At 37.6% G+C, this 24022-nt stretch overlaps 1 protein-coding gene and 1 non-coding gene across 4 annotated transcripts in view; one reads left to right on the forward strand and one right to left on the reverse strand.

Annotated features, from left to right (window-relative positions):
• The window catches only part of IFT56 (intraflagellar transport 56), a 33338-nt gene extending 11929 nt beyond the window's left edge, over positions 1 to 21409 (forward strand). For 2 of the 3 annotated variants that reach the window (XM_065883808.1, XM_065883810.1), the window contains 11 exons: positions 3385 to 3459; positions 7267 to 7369; positions 8676 to 8731; positions 9852 to 9905; positions 11817 to 11880; positions 14016 to 14104; positions 14330 to 14413; positions 15577 to 15646; positions 16427 to 16533; positions 19666 to 19799; positions 21298 to 21409. In XM_065883808.1, coding sequence (XP_065739880.1) covers positions 3385 to 3459; positions 7267 to 7369; positions 8676 to 8731; positions 9852 to 9905; positions 11817 to 11880; positions 14016 to 14104; positions 14330 to 14413; positions 15577 to 15646; positions 16427 to 16533; positions 19666 to 19799; positions 21298 to 21409 — 948 coding nt within the window. Of the gene's footprint in view, positions 1 to 3384; positions 3460 to 7266; positions 7370 to 8675; positions 8732 to 9851; positions 9906 to 11816; positions 11901 to 13844; positions 13871 to 14015; positions 14105 to 14307; positions 14414 to 15576; positions 15647 to 16426; positions 16534 to 19665; positions 19800 to 21297 lie in introns of all 3 variants that reach the window. The other variant, XM_065883809.1, reaches the window with a different exon arrangement.
• Positions 20408 to 20480, reverse strand: TRNAE-UUC (transfer RNA glutamic acid (anticodon UUC)). Its single transcript has one exon. It is a non-coding gene; the product is annotated as a tRNA-Glu (tRNA).
• Positions 21410 to 24022: the final 2613 nt, after the last annotated feature.

The raw sequence follows: 24022 nt of genomic DNA on the forward strand, positions 1-24022 counted from the left end.
TAAAGAGTGAATGAGTAATCACTTGGATTGAGAATTGTCCTGAAGGATATGGCAGAGGAATGACAAGTAGGTGATGAAGAAATAGAAGCAGTGAATATAGGATGCTGGTAAAAGGAAGAAGAACACTGGTTTCAGAGGATAAAGAAATTTTATCCCCCCAAACTGGGAGGGCTCCGGTAGTGATTAAGAGCAGGAGCTTTGAAATCAGATAGACCGTATTCCAATCCTAGCTTACTAGCTGTGTGGCTTTCAGTGCACTACTTAACCTCCTTAAGCATTACCTGCAAAATATGCAAGCTAATAGTACTGCATTATTGTAGGTTTCTGTGATGTCTGCAAAGTCCTTACCTTCATATACATTGTAAACTCTCAGTGAACTGAGCAATTATCGAAGATTTCATAGGCTGGAACACAGTCACATTTATAGGCTTCTAAACACCTATTGTTTTGCCTTTTTCAAATCCAGCTTATCTGTAATTACATTTAAAAGGTTTGATTTCTCAATTAAAGACAAAGATTGATGAATTAGATTGAAAAGACAAAACCCTAATATAGGACACAGAAAATTTGAACGTAAAATCACGTATTGATGTTTCATGAGGAATATTTCTTACATGATTTCTATCAAGTTGTCGTGCTTTTAGAAAGGTCATTTTCACTCTAACATATTATAAGATGACCTACATCTTCTATTTATAATTTTATGTTTTAACAGCTTTATTGAGATATATGTAACATACCATACAGTTCACCCTTTTAAAGTATACAATTCGGTGGTTTTTAGTATATTCACCACTATGTGCAATCTTCATCATGGACAATTTTATTTATTTATTTTTAAGCACTTCTTTTCTTTTTTTTCCTCTATTTTTGGCTGTGCCATGAGGCTTGCGGGATCTTAGTTCCCTGATGGGGGATCGAACCCTCGGCCTCGGCAGTGAAATCACGGAGTCCTATCCACCGGACCACCAGGGAATTCCCACCACAGTCAATTTTAGAACTTTTCTATTACCTCAAAAAGAAACTCCATACCCTATAGCTATCAACCCCCATTCACCAAGCCCTAAGCAACTACTTAATCTACTTTCTGTCTCTATGGATTTGCCTGTTTGGGATATTTCCTGTAAAAGGAATCATATAATATGTGATCTTTTATGACTGGCTTCTTTTACTTTGCCATAATGTTTATAAAGTTCATCATGTTATAGCATGTTTTAGTACTTCATTCATTTTTATGACTAAATAATATTCCATTGTATGGATATACCACATTTTATTTTTCCAGTTGTCAGGGGATGGTTATTTGGATTGTTTCTACCTTCTTCCTATCATGAATAATGCTGCTGTAAACATTTGTATACATGTTTTTGGACATGTTTTGAACATGTTTTCATTTCTCTTGGGTATATACCTAGGAGTGGAATTGTTGGGTCATACTGTTTTCCAGAGTGGCTGCACCAGTTTACATTCCCACTAGCAACGTATAAGAGTTTCGATTTTTCTACATCCTTGCCAGCAGTTGTTGTTATCTGACTTTTTTATTCTAGCTATCCCAGTGGATGTGAAGTGGAAGCTCATTGTAATTTTGATTTGTATTTCCCTGATAACTAATGAAGTTGAACATCTTTTCATGTGCAGTGAGTGCTGCTTTAAAATTTGCACCCTAGGTAGCTCACTTGCCTCACCTTTATTCCTGGCTGGCCCTGCCTGAGATCAAAGCTATCATAATACTAAAAGATTTTGTTTTTTCACTTTCATTCACTCAAGTGTGCAGTGAAGTTTTCCAGGGACAACATGATTTCAAAATAGATTGATTGCAGATACAGATATGTCAATCCAGCTGTCATCTGTTAAGCCAGACATTAAAGAGATTTGCAAAAATATAAAACAGCACTCTTCTCACTAAATTTTTGTTTTGGTAAATACAGTTTTTTTAATGAAAAATATGTTATTTGTGTTAATGTGTAGTGGGTTTATTATTTTGATTGATTACTTAAAATTTCTGTTTTAACTTCTAATACAATAAATATGAATGGCTGTAACCCACATAAACAAAAACTCTTTGGGATCCTTAATAATTTTTAAGATTTAAAAAAGATCTTGAGATCCAAAAGCTTGAAAACTGCTGAACTAGCCTAGTATTACCCAAGGCAGGGGTCCCCAAGCCCCAGGCCACAGTCCGGTATTGGTCCGCTGCCTGCTAGGAACCGGGCCACACAGCAGGAAGTGAGTGGAAGGCAAGCGAGCGAAGCTTCATCTGTGCTCCCCATTGCTCCCATTACTGCCTGAACCATCCCCCTGCCCCCCACACCGTCTGTGGAAAAATTGACTTCCACGAAACTGGTCCCCAGTGCCAAAAAGGTTGGGGACCCCTGACCCAAGGCTTCGGAATTACTGCTGTGGACAAGAGAGGAGATTAGTAAATGGATTGCTGAATAGGTGTGCATTCCTATGTGACATCAGGTAGAAAAAGTTTGTAGTGCTTAGTGAGAATAATCAAGGATTTAATTATTTTATCCGGAAAAGCTTAGGTAACCACTGATGGAAGTAGAAAAAGGAGGTGAGGAGGTTTAATCAAAATTATAGAGTGGCGGGGCTTCCCTGGTGGCGCAGTGGTTGAGAGTCCGCCTGCCGATGCAGGGGACACGGGTTCGTGCCCCGGTCCGGGAGGATCCCACATGCCGCGGAGCGGCTAGGCCCGTGAGCCACGGCCGCTGAGCCTGCGCGTCCGGAGCCTGTGCTCCGCAACAGGAGAGGCCACAACAGTGAGAGGCCCGCGTACAGAAAAAAAAAAAAAAAAAAAATTATAGAGTGGCAAGATGGGAATAGCAGAAAGCTGAGGAAGGGGATAAGTGAGTCTAGGACATTAGTGAAGACACTGTGGAAATGGCTGACCGTTTCTTCTAAGGGAAGTTAAGGGTGCACAGCAATACAGACGAGATCTGATAGGTCTAATAAATAATAACATAGAGGGGAGAAGTTATGTTAATTGCATCATGTAAATTAAGGCCAATTCAGCAGGAAGGAGATAGTATGAAAATTCAGGACGTAGGTGGAATGGTCAGATACGAGAATCAACCTTAGTTGTTAAAAGTTTGTCACCTGAAAGAAAAGACTAACTCTAGGAGTCTACAAACTTGGGTTCACCAGTTTCAGACTTGCCGATTAGTGTAAGGTTCAATCACTTAATGTTTATAAGCCTCAATGTTCTCATCTGTAAAATGAGGATAATAATAATTACATTGATCATTTCTTAGAGTCCTGCAGAACTAATGGAACAGCATGTTAAATTCTTTGTAAACCATAAAATGTTGTAACATTTTATATGTGATATAAGAACTATACAGTTCTCATTTTCATAAGGCTTTCCTTTTTTAATTTCAGGCAGAACTCAAAAGCTTGATGGACAACGCTTCTTCTTCCTTTGAATTTGCTAAAGAACTCATCAGGCACAATCTGGTGAATAATAGTTTGCAGTCTTGACTGACTTGAGGCCTACCCTATTTTGGTACATCACAGTGGTTACAAAGATGAATGAAGGGAGTTATCTCAACAAGTATTTCTCTACTTTAAGTAAACTCTTTCTTGCTGTGGAGGAGAGAGAGTGAGTTTAAGATATCAGGTTCTTTCCTCAAGCAAATCCTTATTGGGAGGGCAGTAATACATACTTAACATTTAGAAAGAAGTGTAAGGCAGTGAGATCCACGTGTTCATTTTGTTGGCAAAGGCAAAGGAACATATCCCTTTGGGTTATAATAAATGGGAAGGATATTCTGCTGAAAGTAAAACTTGAACTGGTCTTTGGAAGATGGATGGGATTTATAGGGTTCATTTGTGGCAGGGACATGGATGAATGAACGAAGAAGACATATGTGATAGGTTGTGAGCAGTTTGAATTTACTAGAACAGAAAGTTTGTACTGGGGCACAGTGAAAAATTAAAGTTTTACTTAGTGAAAAAGTAAAAAGGGGGTTAGGTTTAGGGCTGGATTATGATGGCCATTGCTAAAAAAAAAAAAACATTCAGATGAAGTTTCAAGTTTGATTCCATTGACTATGCAGTAGAGTGGGTGCAAAGCAGCTGCATTCAACTCAGACACCTGGGACATTGAGAAAATTATTTAATATTGTTGAGTTTCAGATTCCTCATCTGAAAATGGCAATAATAATGACTACTACTTTTCCTTCTTTTTTCTCTGTACCTTCTTTGGCACCAAGTCTCTAAGTATGAATGCTGAAAACTATAGTTGTTTTAGACTTCTCTTCCCCTTTATCTCTGATAGCTACTCAGTCACTTAATCCTATTCATTCTTTGTTGGTATTGTCTTATATTCATTTCATTCCTCCTCTAATTCAGGCCTCCATCACAGATAGCGTTTTCTGTGGTTATTTTTTATTATAAGCTTCTGCCTCTAATCTTTTCACTTCTAGTCTAGTTTATAAATTAAAGACAGATTAATTTTTGTGGAAAATGATGTGTTAGAGGTAGTAGTCTGGAAATTAAACTTGGAAAGAGATTAAGACCAGAGAACAGGCTTAGGAGTTTTCTTAAGAGTAGTGATAGTTGAAGAAAGGGTTAAAAACAGAGAAAACTATGGCTCCAGGAGAGCATTTGTATTTAAGTGGCTGGAAGAAGGAAGATAAGAAAATATCTCAAGAAAGGGCAGGCGAGAAAAAGCACCTAGATAATGTACAGTTGACCCTTCTACAACACGGGTTTGAACTGCATGAGTCCACTTATACACAGAATTTTTTCAGTTGTAAATACTGCACGGTCTGAGGTTGGTTGAATCCTCGGATGTGGAGGAAGCATGGATGTGGGTGGCTGACTATAAATCATACTCGGATTTTCAAGTGTGTGGATGGTCAGTGCCTCTAAACCACCCACTCCACCATTGTTCAAGGGTCAACAGTAATGTCATTTTTAAATATTTTTTCTGATTTTTATACAATTTTTAAAGGTTACACTCCATTTACAATTATTGCAAAATGTTGGCTGTATTCTCTGCATCGTACAAATACATCTTTGTATCCTGTCTTACACCCAGTAGTTTGTACCTCCCATTCTCCACCCCTATATTGCCCCACCCTCCACTGGTAACCACTAGTTTGTTCTCAATATCTGTGAGTCTGCTTTTTTTTTGTTATATTCACTAGTGTGCTGCATTTTTTAGATTCCACATATAGGTGTTATCATACAGTATGTCTTTCTTTGTCTGACTTATTTCACTTAGCGTAATGCCCTCCAAGTCCATCCATGTTGCTGCAAATGGCAAAGTTTTGTTCTTTTTTATGGCTGAGTAATATTCCATTGTATATATAGACCACATCTTCTTTGCCCATTCATCTGTTGATGGACACTTAGGTTGCTTCTAACTGTAATGTCATTACAGGTACACATTTTAATCACCTGGGAGATTTTTTAAAATAATGATGGGTGAGATTTTTACTGAATGGTTGGCTAGGGTTCGGCCATGAGTACTTTTCTTAAAAGTTTCCCAAGTGGACATAATATACAGCCAGAATAAAGAACTGTTGTATGTATGTATAACTGGGACATGCATATTAGCTAGCAATAGGAATTATTCTTGGAGGGTGGGATTAAAGAGAAAAGTGAAAAAATGGAAATTTTCCTTTTTCCTGTTGTTAATAGTATATGTAAGTTTTTTCCAATGAATACAGATTACCTTAATGTCTAAAACAAAACCTGAAAAATATTAAGCAATATAAATTGCTGTTATTAACATCTACTTTTGGAGTCAGATCTGAGGTCAAAATCAAGTTATACCATGTACTAGCTTTGTAACATTGGGTAAGTCACAAAACATTGATGAGTCTCCATGTTCTCATATGTAGAATAGGGGAAATTACAGTACCTACCTTATTCCCTTGTGAAGATGAAATGAGGTAATGTATATAAGGTACCTCAAGCAGTATGCAGCATATAGTAAGCATATAGTAGACAGTGCTATTGTTGTCATGCTATTCCATCAGTGTCAAAACTGCAGGTATGTCATGGAGCAAGAGGACAGAATAGTCCATTGAATTTGGCCAAAGGGGTTAATTTGTGACTTGTAGAGTGAGTTTACTAGTGTGCAGTGAGCAGAAGCAAGTTTTCTGGGAACTTAAGGAGTGAGAGGATGAGAAGAAAGTTGAAGCAGGGAACTACATACTCTTAAAGTGTGGCGTTGAAAGAAAGGAGAAAAATAAGGTGCTATCCAGAGGGAACAGTGGCACCAAGTGGAAGATTTTTCAAGAGAGCAGAAACCTTTGTGCATGTTTGAAGTTGAGAAATGGGACCAGGATTAATGAAATAGAATGATTGATTAATGCAGAAACAAGATCTAGACGGAGTCAGAAGTTATGACATCAAAGAAGATAGATGTAGGAATTAATCTTGGCAAGAGAAGGGAGTATCTCAGACAAGGAGGAAGCAAATAAGGTGACCATATGGATATTTTGATGTAGAAAAAAGAGATTAGGTAGTTTATGCCTGATTGCCTTGATTTCTGTATATTTATTTGTGAAATAACTGTGTGCCAGATACTGTGCTAGGCTCTGAGTACAGAACAGTATGCAAAACTGTCCTTTCATGAATGGTGCTTTTGTTTTAGCTATTCTCTGTAGCATTTATTATCATACAACAACATACTTAAGTTTGCTCTTTGAAGGTCTCTCCCCACCTGAGTATAGCCTATATAGTGACAGGGGAGTGACTTGTTCCTGATGTAGCCCTGCTATTACAATACTAAGCATATAGTAAGTGCTAAATGAAATGAAATATTGAATGAAATGAATGTCTAAAACAAAACCTAAACAAAAACTAAATGAAATATTACCTACTATGTGCCACACATTTAGCCCACTTTAACTCATTTAATCCTCATGATAACCCTGAAAGGTAGACATTACTAATGCCATTTAGAGGTGAGGCGACAGTCTCTGAAAGAGTATATAAATTCCTTCATGGAGTTTTTGATAGAGAATATCTGTCTAGAAAAAAAGTTTCATTAATTATTGGGTACTTTAAGAGTTTTCTACAGTTCTTACGAGGAGAGAAGGAAATGTATGCAATAAGGTTATGCCTTTATTCTATTTCTTATAATTTAGGATGGTTTTAATTAGGTCAAGGTCATGTGTTTATAGAGAGGGCTTCAAAAATATATTCATCCTTTCAAAGAATTACTGTTGTGTCAGCTGCTTACACATTTCTACCAATAAGTGAGCTCATAGTTTTTACCATAACGCAGAGTTTCTCTGTCTTTAGGTTGTTTTCCGAGGAGGTGAAGGGGCTTTGCAGGTTTTGCCTCCCCTGGTTGATGTCATTCCTGAAGCTAGGCTAAACTTAGTGATTTACTACCTTCGTCAAGGTAAGCAAACTGTGTCTTGGTCTTGCCTATTTAAGATATTTTAGAACATTTACTCTGTAACTGAACTACTTGCTTAATCTTTAAAATCAATTCATAATACTTCCAAAAATATGTTTGCAACAGGTTCGTAGGACAGAACAAATTTATTGGTATTTATTTGTTGTGCCTGTTCTCTTTATTCTCTCTTTCCTCTTCTGTTGCTTCCAATCTCTCACTCATTCTGTTCTTTTCCTCTTATTTTTCTGCCCTTTGTTCTCTATTCATTCTATTTCAGTTTTTCTGTTTTTTTTCCTTCCCCTCCCTTGTTTCTTCTTTTTCTTGTGTTCCCCTATGTGTAATGTTCCCCTATGTGTAATGTACATTTTCTTGAGTCTTTTCTTTTTCATCATTAATTGTTTTTTATTTGCTCTAATTGTCTGCCTTTCTGTTTATTTGTACCCCCAGCTTCTCATGAGAAATAGTATGATGCAAAGAGAACGTGATATTTGTTTCCCCTAAGTAAGGATAAAATTGTTAGACACATGCCTAAAGCAGTCTTTTATCTAACAGTTGTGAGTACAGGGTAGGAGTTACCATGCAGTGGTGCTGGCACTCTGTCATGGACCTCGGACAAACAGCGTGGGCCTTTTTAGGTGCATGGTAGAAACCAACCAGACAACATATTCCTCATCGAGGAAAATGTAAGTGTTTATTAGCACAAGAACATGAACTTGCAAATAGTTCTCTCTAATTTGATATATAAGCACAAAGAAATATGCTTTTGGACGAGAATTAAAGAAACACTTTATATATTTTATAAATTAATTTTTATTCTAAAAATTTTCAAACATAGACAAAACAAGTTAATAGTATGAACATCCAAAATGAACACCCAAATATGCATCCCAGATTCAACAGTCTTCTAGATATTGCCAGTCTTTCTTCATTTGTCCTCCCTCTCCCGTTTTTGTTGCTGAACTATTTTAAAGCGAATCCCAGACTTCATGTCATTTCACTCCTACATACTTTATATATCTTTTAAAAAAATGGTTGTTTTCCTTATATAATTACAATGCCATTGGCATATACTTCCCCATTGCTTATTTTTAGCTTGAACTTTTAGGTGCTCCATGGCTTAATATGGGTTTCCTACAGATAGATACTTTGTTATCTACTACTCAACATTGAACTTGATGGAGAGTTAAGAGACAAAAAAAACAAATCATACTTCCCATGAATGTTTGAAGGATCTTATCATTTGGGAGACTGTTTCAGAAGAGTTTGCTAGGATACAGATTAGTATAGCTACTTATTTCTTATATTTCAGATGATGTACAAGAAGCTTATAACTTAATTAAGGATCTGGAACCTACTACTCCTCAGGTAATTGCGAATGTGTTGCGTTTTTACTAACCAAGTTCTGTTGAAAGTGGAATTTCAGAAGGCATCTTAGAGAAGATTCTTGCTTGTAGAATCTCAGGAAAGATCGTATATATTGATCTAGGAATGTTATGTGAGACTTTTTTTTTTTATGTGAGACTTTTGAGATGAGAATGAATATCCTGGGCTTTTTGATATTTGTAAACTCCCATATATGTGGTCATCTCCTCAAAAGGATTGATGTTTGAAAATACTGAAATCTAGAATTCTGATGAAACTAGATATAGAAACTTACGTCACCAGTATGATTGTCTGTACTATGTCTTTGTCCCCGACTAGGTTGTTAGCTCCTTGCGGTCAGGGATTGTGTCTGTATTGTATCTCCAACACTATGTATACTAAGCACATAGTAGGCATCCCACTCACTGAGTGAAAGACTGACTGAAAACTGTTTCTAGATATAAACAGGTATATTTCTCTAGTGTATTAAAGGCTTCAGCATCTTTTGTTCTGTTCTTTTTATGAGCCCTCTTAAATAAAAATAGTACCCACATAAAAATTGATAAAGCTAAGGAGAGTATCTATTAAAGAACAGAACCAAGTCTGAAGGGGATACAGGTGAGGCCTCAGGACTCCAAAAGCAAGAATACCTTACAAAGGAGAATCAGAGGATACTTTTTCTTTTTGAGGTAAGGGATCACTAACAAAGGAAGGTTATTATATCATTGGAAAGGGAAGAATATTGATAATATATATATGATGTCATCACAGAGAATGGCAGTGACTGATAAGATGTAAAAATTATTACATAAACATTTTATTGTTAATTTTTTCCACTGAATTGAAATAAAAATAAAACTTCTGTGAGTATCCACTGAGTTTTTCTGCTTAAGGTTGAGAATTTACAAATATGATGAATTCTGTTATATGAATACTTTCCTGGGAAACAAATGAAAGTCTGCTAATTCTTTCATTCAAACCAGGGATAGAACATAGAAAAGTGACTTTGGGTAACTTTTGATAATATAAATAAAGCATTAAATTGATGCAAATGATCTATTTGAAAGATATCTCATAGTTCCACATTCCTTTTAAATTAATTAATGATATTCCATGTGTCCAGGAGTATATCCTCAAAGGAGTGGTCAATGCAGCCCTTGGCCAGGAAATGGGTTCGGTGAGTATAAAATCACTGGTAATCTGTAGCTTGCAAAGTTATGTGTGTGGAAAAGATCAAAATGAACATCAAATTTCAACAGCAATAAGCTTACAAATAGGCTCTTTTGCAGTTCCTTTTATTTCTCCATATCCCCCAGTCCAGATTCCATTGTGAAAAGAATTCTGTGTTATTTAAAGACAAAAAAAGGGGAATTCCCTGGTGGTCCAGTGGTTAGGACTTGGCGCTCTCACAGCCAGAGACCTGGGTTCAAGCCCTGGTTGGGGAACTAAGGTCCTGCAAGCCACACAGCGTGGCCAAAAAAATAAAACAAAATAAAATGAAATTAAAAAATAAAGAAAAAAAAAGAAAGCTACAACCCTAAGAATTGCTGCTTTGGTTAAAAAAAGAAAAAATCCCAATTGTTAAACAGTGTGTATATATAATAACAAGAGCAAATCATTGCAAAAATTCATTCTTATTTTTACTGACTTTTTAAATTTTTATTTGTTTGGCTGCATTGGGTCTTTGCTGCTGTGTGCGGGCTTTCTCTAGTTGCAGCGAGTGGGGACTACTCTTTGTAGCGTGTGCGGGCTTCTCGTTGCGGTGGCTTCTCTTGTTGCAGAGCGCAGGCTCTAGGTGAGCGGGCTTCAGTAGTTGTGGTGCATGGGCTCAGTAGTTGCAGCTCGCAGGCTGAGTAGTTGCAGCTCACAGGCTGAGTAGTTGCGGTGTGCAGGCTCTAGAGCACAGGCTCAGTAGTTGTGGTGCACGGGCTCAGCTGTTTTGCGGATCCCTTCCCAGACCACGGATCGAACCCATGTTCCCTGCATTGGCAGATGGATTCTTAACCACTGCACTACCAGGGAAGTCCCTTCACTGACTTTTTGTTAACCTTGCATACCTCTGAGCTTTAATTTTGACATTTGTAAAATGGGAATAATTGCTTCTCTGGAAAAGCTTTTTATAAGTACCAAAATGCTGACTAAAATAAAGCTTTTATTCCTCTGAATATGGCATAGTAAGTTCTTTTTGGAACAAAGTGTAATATAAATAAATCTTTTTATCTCCAGCTCACTCCAAAGTGCCTCATGTAGTAGATAGGCAATAAATAGCTATTGAGGGCTTTCCTGGTGGTGCAGTGTTTGAGAGTCCGCCTGCCGATGCAGGGGACACGGGTTCGTGCCCCGGTCCAGGAAGATCCCACATGCTGCGGAGCGGCTAGGCCCGTGAGCCATGGCCGCTGAGCCTGCGCGTCTGGGGCCTATGCTCCGCAACAGGGGAGGCCACAACAGTGAGAGACCCGCGTACCGCAAAAAAAAAAAAAAAAAGCTATTGAATAAATTAATGATTTTATTTAATAAATACTCCTTGTTATAGCCATAGCCCCTACCACAAGGTCTGATATATGATAAAAGAGCAATAAATATTTGTTAAATGAATGAATGAGTTCATTTAATGAAGCTACTTGTTGTTGTTGTTGTTTGTTTTTTGTGTTACACGGGCCTCTCACTGTTGTGGCCTCTCCCGTTGCGGAGCACAGGCTCCGGACGCACAGGCTCAGCGGCCATGGCTCACGGGCCAGCTGCTCCGTGGCATGTGGGATCCTCCCGGACCGGGGCACGAACCTGTGTCCCCTGCATCGGCAGACAGACTCTCAACCACTGCACCACCAGGGACGCCCAATGAAGATACTTTTAAGTTAGAATTTGGAGATTGGATTTTTTTCTCCTTTTCTATCTGACCCTAATTTAATTCAATTGCATATTATCATTTTCTAGTTGCTTATGCTAATAAGAATTAGTACTATTGAATTGGGGAGGATTTAAAACAAGAGTGTATGTTAAATCCTGACAAATATGTTAAAACCACAAAATAATACAAATAATGTATTTTCAGCTTATTCTTCTGTATCAGCTCTGCTTTGTTTTTCAGAAGGATCATATGAAAATTGCCCAGCAGTTCTTCCAGTTGGTGGGAGGATCAGCTAGTGAATGTGGTATGTCTGAATCCGTACTTGTGAGCATGATTTATAACTGGAGTTGGTCATATACTGACTGGTGAAGTTTGATTCTCTGTCCAGGGATATATCTGTTAGGCTTCCTATTATAAAGTAGAAACTCAGACACAGGAGAGAATATTGAACTAGCCCTTCTTAACATCTCAGCTAAAATGGGAGGAGAGGATATATAAATAGAGGAGAATAAGTATATTCTCTAGTTCATAAGAGATTTAAAAATTTGATTCTGTTTTTTATTTGAAATGTTAACTTTTATTGATTTCTCAAGAGCTCTTTATGTATAAAACTTTTGTCATGCTGTAGATATTTTTCCAGTAGGTCATTTGCTTTTAACTTTGCCTATGGTATTTTTTTCCCATATAAAAACATATCTGATTTATCTTTTCTATAATGATTTCTTACATGGGTATCAAGCTTACAAAATGCTTTTTTATCCCTGAAGTTATATAATATTCACCTATATTTCCCACCAGTAGTTTTGTGGCTTCATTTTTATTATTAAACTCTCAATCTCATCACTGAAGATTCAGTGTAAGATTTGAGAAAGGGATCTAAAAAGGGCTGATAGTTAGCCAGTGTGAACCAATATGGCTGTCTGTGCCAGTTGTCCATGGCTGGCATCTATTCTGATGAACAGTGTTCATGCTGAACTGATTGTTAAATATTGTAATCAACCCTGGATATTCATTTTCTTTCAAATGTTTCACCAAAACTATTTGTTGGATAATATTTTCTTTCCCCATTTCAATTCATTTGTACAACAAAAGTGTACTGTGGTGTTGGGGATACAGTAGTAAACAAAACAAACCAATCCCCCTATGCTTGTGCAGTGTACAGTCTAGAGAGAACAGACTATAAACATAATAAGTAGATTATAGGGCACTTCCCTGGTGGTCCAGTGGTTAAGACTCCACGCTCCCAATGCAGGGGGCCCGGGTTGGATCCCTGGTCAGGGAACTAGATCCCGCATGCTGCAACTGAGACCGCGCACAGCCAAATAAATAAATAAATATTTTTTAAAAATAGATTATATAGTATATCTGTGCTAAGTGTTCTGGGGGAAAAATCTTGAGCAGAGGAAGGAGGATTGGGAGTGGCAGTGGTGAGGGCCAGGCGTTATCGTAATCCTCTGCCACTTCAAATACGCATCTGTTATCGGACAAAAAGTTGGTCAGGATCAGGATCAGATGGTCCCATGGCAAAGTATTTCTCCATTTGCGACCAGAAGTGTTGGGTTGTCTTAGATGAGTAATGATGGATACTAAGTCACATTAGTTGAGTATGCAGGTGTTTGAGTTGGGTGAGAGAATCAAAGCCCTGGAAAAGATCTGGGGAAAACTCTAGCCTGTAGGACATGTGCTCATGTGGGACTCTGTTAACCGCAACAGAGATTATCGGTCATTCTTGAGTACTGTGACCTCCATTATGCTGAGGTTTTGTCCACTGAACAGAGTCTGTAATTTCAGAATCTAGAAAGATGTCTTGGAATACATTCCTGTCTCTAAATTATAAAATAACTCAAAAGTTCAGCTAAAGAGAACTTTTTCTTTTTTTGTGGTACATGGGCCTCTCACTGCTGTGGCCTCTCCCGTTGCGGAGCACAGGCTCCGGACGCGCAGGCCCAGCGGCTATGGGTCACGGGCCCAGCCGCTCCGCGGCATGTGGGATCTTCCCGGACCGGGGCACGAACCCGTGTCCCCTGCATTGGCAGGCGGACTGTCAACCACTGCGCCACCAGGGAAGCCCAGAGAACTGTTTTTTTTTAATATTGTTAAACTGTTATTTTTAATTAATTAATTTTTGGCTGCGTTGGGTCTCTGTTGCTGCACACAGGCTTTCTAGTTGCAGCGAGCGGGGGCTGCTCTTTGTTGTGGTGCGCGGGCTTCTCATTACAGTGGCTTCTCTCGTTGTGGAGTATGAGCTCTAGAGCACGGGCTCAGTAGTTTTGGCGCATGGGTTGCTCCACGGCATGTGGGATCTTCCCGGACCAGGGCTCGAACCCGTGTCCCCTGCATTGGCAGGCGGATTCTTAACTACTGCGCCACCAGGGAAGTCCCTAAAGAGAACTTTTAGTTTCATGAATACACCTGGTTTCTTTTCCCATTCCATTTCAGATACAATACCAGGGAGGCAGTGCATGGCTTCCTGTTTCTTCCTGCTTAAGCAATTTGATGATGTCTTGATTTACCTCAACTCGTTTAAGGTCAGTGTAGAATTTTCTAGATGACTTTGTATACAAAATACTGTATATAGTATGTCACAGATAAGATACTTTTAGAGTATCTTTTACTACCACCCTTTTACTGTGGTGGTAGTAGTGGCATCAGCTAATTCCTTAAGATTATTTTTGTGTTTACCTGGTATGACTGATGTTTTCATATTTCATATGTTAATGCTCAGTGTGACCTGTTCTTGGGATGTTTTTCAGAGTTACTTCTATAATGATGACATCTTTAACTTTAATTATGCCCAAGCCAAAGCTGCAACTGGCAATACCAGCGAGGGTGAAGAGGTGGGTACCTGCTTTTGAAGGCGTTTGAATAATTCTATCTAAAAACATTGTTATCTTTTTCTCAAATAAAAAGTTTAAGGATAAAGGATTATTAAAAGTTCTATTGTTCTTAGGTTGTATTAAAAAGTACAATATAAATAGGTATATAGATTTTATAACCACATTCATGTTTTCCTTTTTTGGATAAATTTTTTAAAAACATAACATAGGGCTTCCCTGGTGGCGCAGTGGTTGAGAGTCCGCCTGCCGATGCAGGGGACACGGGTTTGTGCCCCGGTCCGGGAAGGTCCCACATGCCGTGGAGTGGCTGGGCCTGTGAGCCATGGCCACTGAGCTGGAGCCTGTGCCCCGCAACGGGAGAGGCCACAACAGTGAGAGGCCCGCGTACCGCAAAAAAAAAAAAAAACAAAAAAAAACATAACATACATGGAGAAAAGTATACAAATCAAAGTACACAGCTTGATGAATTTTTAAAGTGAATATACCCAAATAGTCAGTACCAGATCATGAAATAGAATATTATCATAACCCTGGGAATGCACCCATCTCCTTTTTGAGTCAATCTCTTTCCCACAAGGCTAACCGCTATCTTGACTTCTAACTCCATAGGTTATCTGAATGATTCAAAATAATTCAGTTGAATTATTTAATTCAATTTTGTTATTATTCAACAAATTACTCAACTCATTATTACTCAAATTCTAAGTATTTTCTAATTTCCATTATGTTTAGAAATGATCTTTTTATTATCTTTGACGATGAGTTATTCTAAAACATGTTTCATGATTTTCAAGTGTGTATGTTATCCTTTCCGGGTCACTTTATTTTGATTCCTAACTGAATGGTACTGTGGTCATAGAGTGTGGTCTGTGTAACACCAGTCCTGTAAAATCTGTTGAGACCTGCTTTATTGCCTAGTGGCATGTGCAGCTGTTAATTATTCTGTTCAAATCTTCTATATCCTCACCAACCTCATGTTACCTTGTGATATCAATAACTGAGAGAAGTGTTTTAAAATCAGCACAAAAATTGTCCTTTACTTTTCTCAGTGGCCTGTATAGAATTTGGTCATTTATAATGCTCATTAACCTAAGGCAAGCTGCTATGGATATTTTTATTGTAAAAGCATCTTCATGTTTATTCCCTTTTTCCTCCTCTTACAGATTTTCCTTTTAATCCAAAGTGAGAAGATGAAAAATGACTACATTTACCTCAGTTGGTTAGCTCGGTGCTGTGAGTCTTCTTTTAAATGTTATAGAGGAATGCTTTTATTGAGTGTTTTCTAATTTTGTTTTGTAGAATGAGTAAACTCTGAGATTAAGTGTTGTTAATGCTACTCAGTAAGGATGGCCACGTACATGTGTTATATATGTTTACCCTGTGATTAGTTCTACCATATGACATTGACGTAGCATAAACAGTCCTAAAAGATGCCAAGTTCTTCCTTTAGCCTATTAAAGCTTCCAGAGTCTGAGTTTACATTGTTTTTTGTTAAATGATATTGTTATGCTAATTTTACCTTTTCACTTTGGTGCAGGCCTAAAAAGTGACAAAATGTCAAAAACATAATTTGTGTGTACTATATAGCCTATCGTCTCTGTCTGTCTGTCTGTCTCTTGCTCCTTTTTTTTTCACTTGGTTTTAAAATGTTCACTGAGTTTTTGAAGTCATGGGAAAATTTTAGCAATTAGATTTCTAAGTGCGGCTGGAACTGTATGAGTGGGATTGAATGAATGATAGATGACTTTTCAGCAGATGAGCAAGTAGGAACTACCGGAAGTTAACCCAATCTAAAAAGATATAACTATGTAAAGCCTGACTCAAATATTTTAAGTATGGTAGAGTTCTGATGGGGAAACCAGCTTAATGCCGACAGTGTACACTTTCCCACGTAAGGGCTGCTTACCATTACTTTGTATATTTGTAACGTAGAACCAAATCCATAGACTAGCAAGATGCAGAAGTGTATTTCTTGTACATTTAAAAAGCATAAATCTTTGTTTCTCTTTGTAGACATTATGAATAAGAAACCAAGACTAGCCTGGGAACTTTATCTCAAGATGGAAACCTCTGGCGAGTCCTTTAGCCTCTTACAGCTCATTGCTAATGACTGCTACAAGGTGCGTCTGAGTGAGACCTAAGGGGAAAGTGAAGATCAGTATCACATTGCTTCATTGACTAAATATTAGGGGAAAGTGTCCTAGAGATTAAATGGCTATAGGTGAGAGGATTCGCATCGTGATATCGGAAATGTCATCCCTTTTATGAATGAACTGAACTCAGAGATAGGCAGCATTTCAGGGTTTTATATGTACATAAAACATGTATACATATAAATGAAATATGAAATAATGTGTATGAAATAGTGGTTTAGAGAGGAGGTTTTAGATTTCTAAAGGCTATGAATCTTTAGGTACCATGCAGATAGAGATATTCATCTGGTAATTGGAAGTTTTGTTCTGAAGCTCAAGAATGATGTCCTCTGACATCACCACTTCAGTAGTAATTGAAGCCCTGAAAAAAGTGAGATTACCGATAAGGGAGTAAAGTAAGAAGAGTAAGAGAGTTGCAAACCAAACCTTTGGGGAAACCATGGTGCAAATAGTGGACAGGAAAGACAAAGGAACCAGAAAAAGAGAATAAAAAAGCAGTCAGATTTAATAAAGGACTAACTGTGTGTGTGTGTGTGTGTGTGTGTGTGTGTGTGTGTAGGGAGTTGGAAAGCCAGGGAAGAGGGAGGAGTTTGGGGCCTTATCCTATACATTAAAAGCTTTTTAAAAAGTTAGTCTCAAATTCTGGAAACTCCTATTTTGGGAATATTTCTTCCTGTCCAAAAGACAGGAAAACGTCAGGTAAAGAGAGTCTAGTATCAAATTAATCAATAATAGCTCATTGCAAAGTGAATCATTACATTAGAAAGTGAATCATCATCAGTGGAAAAGGATTTAAAACATAGGAAACTTGAAAATGTTTAATAGAACTTGGTGGATGGCAATGATATTAAGTGAGTTAGGGAAGGCAGAGGAAAATAAAACATAAAAGACAGGAATTTAGTTCAATTTTAGATGTATTAAATCTGTGTTTGGGGCTCCCAGGTAGAGATATTACATGTGTGAGATTATCAGGCTGAGCCTGGAGTTCAGGTATTCATGTGAGAGGCTCGGACTAGAGATGTAGCTTTAGAAGTTAACAGTAGTTAATGGTCGTGGTGGTAGTAGCAGCAGCAGTAGCAGTGGAGTATGGGAGAGAATGAGATTAACCAGTGAATGGGGTGAGGAACCACATGGAACACCACTATTTAAGGGATAGAAATAGAAAGAAGAGTCAGTGAAAGAGACAGAGGATGAAGATGAACAGAAGGAAAAGAAAAGAACCAGGAGAGAGGAAAAAGAAAGTGTTTTTTATTACTCTTTTTCTTGTTCCTATTTTATCAAATGCCAAGGAAGGAAAATGTCAAATCTGCAACTAGATAGAATTGTAAGAGGCCTGAGAAAACATTGCTAGGTACAGAAGAGGATTGGATTAGGAAGCAGATTCAATGAGAATAACGTAGACCACAATCTTAAAAAACTGATGTATGATTTCATATATATAACATTCTTGAAATGACAGAATTATAGAGATGTAGAAAAAATTGGTGATTGCCAGAGGTTAGGGGTGGTCAGCTGGGAGGAGAGTACAGCTTTGTGGTGATGGAATAGATCTGTATCTTGATAGGGGTGGTGGTTACATGAACCTTCACATTTGATTAAATGACAGAACTGTACATACACATTGTAGTGATGTCAGTTTTCTGGGTTTGATATTGTGATATTGTACTATAGTTGTGTAAGCTATAATGGGGGAAATTGGTTGAAAGGGACATGGGACCACTCTGTACTATCTTTCTGACTTCCTGTAAATTTATAATTATTTTAAAATAAAAAGGCTTTAAAAAATGAACCAACTAGAGCTCTATCCAGCAATATAGATGAATTGTAAAAACATATACAAGACACAAAAGAATATTTACAGCTTTATTTCATATAGCTAACATACTAAGAGGCAACACTCAATTATATTGTCTAAAGATGTTTACATAGCTGATAAAACTATAAAGAAGGTCAAAGAACTGATGACCATAAAAGTCAGACTACTAGTTACTGAAAATAGGGAAAGAGAGGGTTGTAGTGTGGACGTGACACACAGAGCTTCTGTTTTGCTGTCAATGTTTCATTTCTTGACCTGGGTGGTAGTTACACTTATATTGACATTATAGTCATTAAACTGTACATGTATGTTTCCCACACCATTTGGTGTGTTTCTTTACCAAAAAAAAAAATTTTTAGGAGAACATAGGAAGGAGGATTAACCTTGAAAAGGAATAAGAACACTTCTTTCTGAGAGATACGCAGAAAAGAGGGAAGGAGTAATGATGGTACAAGTATAATTTGAACTGAAGGAAGGAGAGTTGTGTCTTCCCTATGAAGTATAGAAAAAAGCTAAGCTAAGATGCAGTAGAGATCTTAAGGAAATTGGCAAAGGTGTAAAACAACAGTTCACAGGAAAGGAAGGTAACGAAACCACACTGAGTAAGGAGGATTGCCAAGCAATTTGAAGACTTCAGTGAACACTCTACATTTATGATTGCCAATCAGGAAACCTCATCTAAGCAAAATTTAATGATAGCATACTCTACAAGGCCAAGGAAATGTGTAGTATATTTGGGAAAGAAGTTTGTCAAAATGAATTAAATGTTTAAAAGACTTGCTGTTTAGAGTAGGAGTCAGTGTACATCTGGGCATTCTGAGACTTTAGGGACAAGGTAAGGGAAAGACCATCCTCTTGGGTTGAATAGGATCATATTAGCGTAAAATGAATGATAGTAGTCATCTACAGAATGTATGGAGGAAACTTGAAAAATAACCAGTTCAAATCCCAGTCATCAGAGTTTATCCTCAAGATTAGAATATGATTAGAAGAAATGACAAATATGTTGATAACAGTGTAACTTGACTATATGTAGAAGAAATGTTATATTGTTGAAAACTTAATGAAGGGAAGGGGGTTTAAATTGAACTCATGTACACAAACTGTGATTTTCCTTCTTGTTTTAATAAGGAATTGAAAATTATCTAATTTGCTAATTGCAAATGGTGTCATTACCCATGCACTTGTTTTATGAAATTATGTTTCATGGTATCTTTACATTTAGTTTCATTCTGTGTGATCTTTTGACTACAAGTATTACCACAGTACTTTCTTTTATTCAGATGGGCCAGTTTTACTATTCAGCCAAAGCATTTGATGTCTTAGAGAGGCTGGATCCCAACCCTGAATATTGGGAAGGCAAGAGGGGCGCCTGTGTAGGCATATTCCAGATGATCTTGGCTGGGAGAGAACCCAAGTAAGTAGACAGACAATAGACACTACCTCTATGCATTTGCTGGTTCCTGGGGGATGAGAATTGCTTTCTTGGATCATGTCTTCTGAAAACTAAAAATTATTTTGATGAATAAAAGGTTAAGTTTTATATTTCTATCTGACCTTTTTCCTCCAGAATTTTTATTTTATAGAATCAGATCATTCTAAACTATGTATAATGGGGACATTGAGTATACTACAGCTCTCAAGTATAAGAGCAAGATATATATTTGGCTCCAAATGAATTGTCATTTTCATGCAATGCCTTTTTCAATCTCTTCTTCTCTTTTCTTTGCCTTTTGGCTTTTTTCTTGTGTCTCTTAGTTTAGTCCTCAAAGAATTAGAAATGGAGTGAGTGTGGTTAATAACTTTTTTTTTCTTTTGCCTTCTCATATTCCAGGAAATACTGAGACATTAAGTCTACATAAAATTAAGTGGCATATAGCTCCATTTGTTAAAGTTAAACTACTTAAAACTAAATTCAGTTTTCTGAAAATAACTTTATGGAATGTATTTGTTACTGATGTATAAATAGAAGATGCAACTCTTTTTTTTTTTTTTGGCCGCTCCACGCAGCTTGTGGCATCTTAGTTCCCCCGACCAGGGATTGAACCTGGGCCCCAGCAGTGAAAGTGCTGAGTCCTAACCACTGGACCATCAGGGAATTCCCATGACTATTTTATAAGTAAATAATCTATCAAAAATTACTTCCTGCCTTGTATCTACTTCCACTCCTAAATAAAAGTTGAAAAGAATTTGGGTAGTTGAAAGAAGATACTTGAGGGAAAACGTAGAAAACATGAGAGAACTCTTAGGGAAGAGGGTCAATCGACAGTCATCTACAGATTTGATGAGGTAATAGGGAAGTTTTAGTCTGCATTACTTACAGCATGAGTTTAAATTTTAATTAAATTTAAGTTACTTAAAATATAGATACTGACGTTTACCAAATCTTGGTCATTAACTTTCCTCTCTTCCATATTTATTAATATATTATTTTTCTTGAAGAAATGATCTATGCCTGGCTTTGTAAAATTTTACAGATATGGCAATGACACCCAGTTTCAGGTGATTACCGCCTTAAACAAAGGAGAAATCTGGGGCTCAGACAAGTTAAGTCACTTGTTAGCACAGAGCTAGAATTTGAACCCAACTCTTTGAACCCAGCTCCTTGATATAACTTTCTACTCTGTCATGCAGAATAAGCATAGAAATGGAAATATTTATGCCATATTAAGACAAAAATAGCATATATATAGCTAGTAGAAGTAAACAAGGGAAACTTGGATTGGTGAGAAGGATTTCACAGTTTCCATTTTACTATGGCATCAAAAGAATAGAAGGCTAGGAAGTTTGTAACTGGTTTTTGAATGCACCGTATACACATATCAGAAGGATATGAAGAAGAGTCACAAGTTTATTTTACTTGTTAATTTGCATTCTTTACTGAAACAATTTGTCCTTTCAAATCTTTTCCTCAGAGAGACCCTTCGAGAAGTGCTCCATTTACTGAGAAGCACGGGTAACACCCAAGTAGAGTACATCATCCGGATCATGAAGAAATGGGCCAAAGAAAACAGAGTGCCTGTCTAAAATAGCTCCGGAGTCCTAAGGAACCAGTCACCACATTGACATAAAATTGGAAATCATTCTCCTCAAGTTTATGTAAGATGCGGGGCTCTGTTTTGTTGACACTTCCTTCCTTGCTCTTCGAGCCTCAAGATCAGTGACTGGCTTGCTTAGACCGAGCCTCCTGGCTGAACTAAGAGCCATAATTTGTGCTGTGGCTCCTGTATGATCCGACGAGCAATAAGACTTTGGACTTGTCTGGTGCCTTTCTTCTAAAAATACTCAGAGTCCTCTTATGTGATTTACTGACTTTAAGGAGAATGGCATAACTTTTTTTACATATTAGCATTCCATGGCATTTTCTCCAAGCTGCAGTAACAAATGCCTTTAATGCTCAAAGGTCACAATCATTCTGTCATCTTAATTTTAGCCATCTATGTACATTATCCTGTTTTACTGGGAAATTCCATAAAAAGTTTAATAGTGCAGCTCTGAATCTTGGGAGAGCAGAGGTTATAAATAGCTACATGATTCTAAGAATGGCAGTAAGATCCTTTATCAGACTGTCCAGTCATTAATAGACAATAGGCTTATGGGATTACTCTTTCAGTAGTTGAATTCTTGATGATAATAACACAGTTGCAGTGGAGTAACCTGAATATTGCAGTTTTTTTAAAGGTAAGTACTATGAAAAAAATCTGTGTGGTACATTTGAAGATATTCAGGAAACATTATAAAAATCTCATCAGGCACTTCCCCACTATAATTTAGGTAACATTACAGGCTAGGTTTTTCTTCATATATCCTGCTGAATAAACATCAATTTTTTAAAGTAGGGCTACAAAGATTATTTTATTTCTTAATGTAATGTTAATAGAATATGGATCATGTAGAGCCCTTTGAGGGATTTCCTAATGGCTGGACTCTGTCCTAAGTCGTATCCTAGCCCAATGTTTCCGAGCTCTCGCAATATAAACCCATTACACAACTGAGCATTTTTAGGCTCACGACCTATTTTCAGAAGATAGACCTACATGTTTTATGTACCAGATTACCTTTGTTTCTATATTACATAATTTTTTTCTGTTAGTTTAAGGTACCAGTATTACAGGTATAGAAAGTGCAGAGCCATCCCTATCCAGCATAGGAACTGAAAGTCATAATTCCTTGAAGCACTAAAGAAGAATAGTGTCAGTTTTTCCACCTATACCCCCAGCATCCACTGTGGATGAAGAATTCGTATATAGAATGGAGATGGGAACATGGCAGGAGTCGGAGCAGCTAAGGAAAGAAGGTCTGTGATGGCAGAGAGCCTTTGCCTTCTGGACAGTTGCAAGGGGTTCTTCCAGCTCTGCTCAGGAAGATGACCAGTTTTCCAGTCTTTTATTTAGACCCAGATCTAATCAGTTCAGAGCACAAATCAAAATAAACTGACCTGGGGCTTCCCTGGTGGTGCAGTGGTTGAGAGTCCACCTGCCGATGCAGAGGACACGGGTTCGTGCCCCGGTCCGGGAAGATCCCACATGCCGCGGAGCGGCTGGGCCCGTTGAGCCATGGCGGCTGAGCCTGCGCATCCGGAGCCTGTGCTCCGCAACGGGAGAGGCCGCAACAGTGAGAGGCCCACGTACCGCAAAAAATAAATAAATAAACTGACCTGAAAAACTGAATTTTATAAAACAAAGTTATATCATTTTTCATATGCCAAAACTTCTGTTCCTTATTATGTTGTTTCTGTTTTTTCAAGAATTGGTTCTCAGTATCTAAGTTACAAGGTGGGTCAGATCTGGACAGAGCCTGCTATAATCTTTAGAATCCTTGTGATCCTTACCTCACTTAAAATATTAGGAAACATAATATTAGAAAAAGACACATGAAACTTTTCAGTGGTTCTTTGCAATGAAATTTGTCTTCCAGTTAATTGCTACTATTTTCAAATTTCCTATACTTGGAAAACTTTTCCACTGATGGTGATTTACTTTTAAATGAGTTCTTCTTGAGCTTAACACTCTAGCTTCTCCCTGCCATTTTCCTGTCTTTTGGAAAAAAAAAAAAAGATATTTCAAAAAGAGCAATTCCCAGAATTTTAGATTAACTTTTTAAAAAGTTTTTAATCGGTAGAATTGAGACAAAAAAAAAAACCCATAAAGACTAGTGTAAGAGAGATACTATCCAATTGTGTTACTAAGGATAGCTACTTCTGAAACATCTTGGTGGGCCTCAAGATCGCAAAGTAGTGTTGCATGGAGAGGGGGAGGTCCAGGCTTAGGATGTAGTGTAATGTGTACACTTCATAGCATCAGTGTACTCTTCATAATCTGTAGCAGATATTACTTGCAAATGGAAAAAAGTTTTTAAATTATTTTTGTACTTCAAAAGAATTATCATATTCCACTATAACATATCCAAATTAAAGCTTACTATTTGGTTATTTATAGTATTTCGTTGAGTGTGAGTGCGGGCCCTGGGTGTGTCATGTGCCTTCTCTCCTTTCTTTCCTGACCCCAGAGTAAAGGGGTAGCACAAAGTTTTGGGCTTCACAAGTTATTCTTTTTGAGGGGAAAGTAGATATCCCCTGAGAAGACTTGTCCGCTAAGGCCTGTGATTCCTGCTCAATCCTATTAGGTTTGGCTCTTGACT

Source organism: Phocoena phocoena, chromosome 9, assembly GCF_963924675.1.
Source record: "Phocoena phocoena chromosome 9, mPhoPho1.1, whole genome shotgun sequence".
Classification (NCBI taxonomy): domain Eukaryota; kingdom Metazoa; phylum Chordata; class Mammalia; order Artiodactyla; family Phocoenidae; genus Phocoena; species Phocoena phocoena.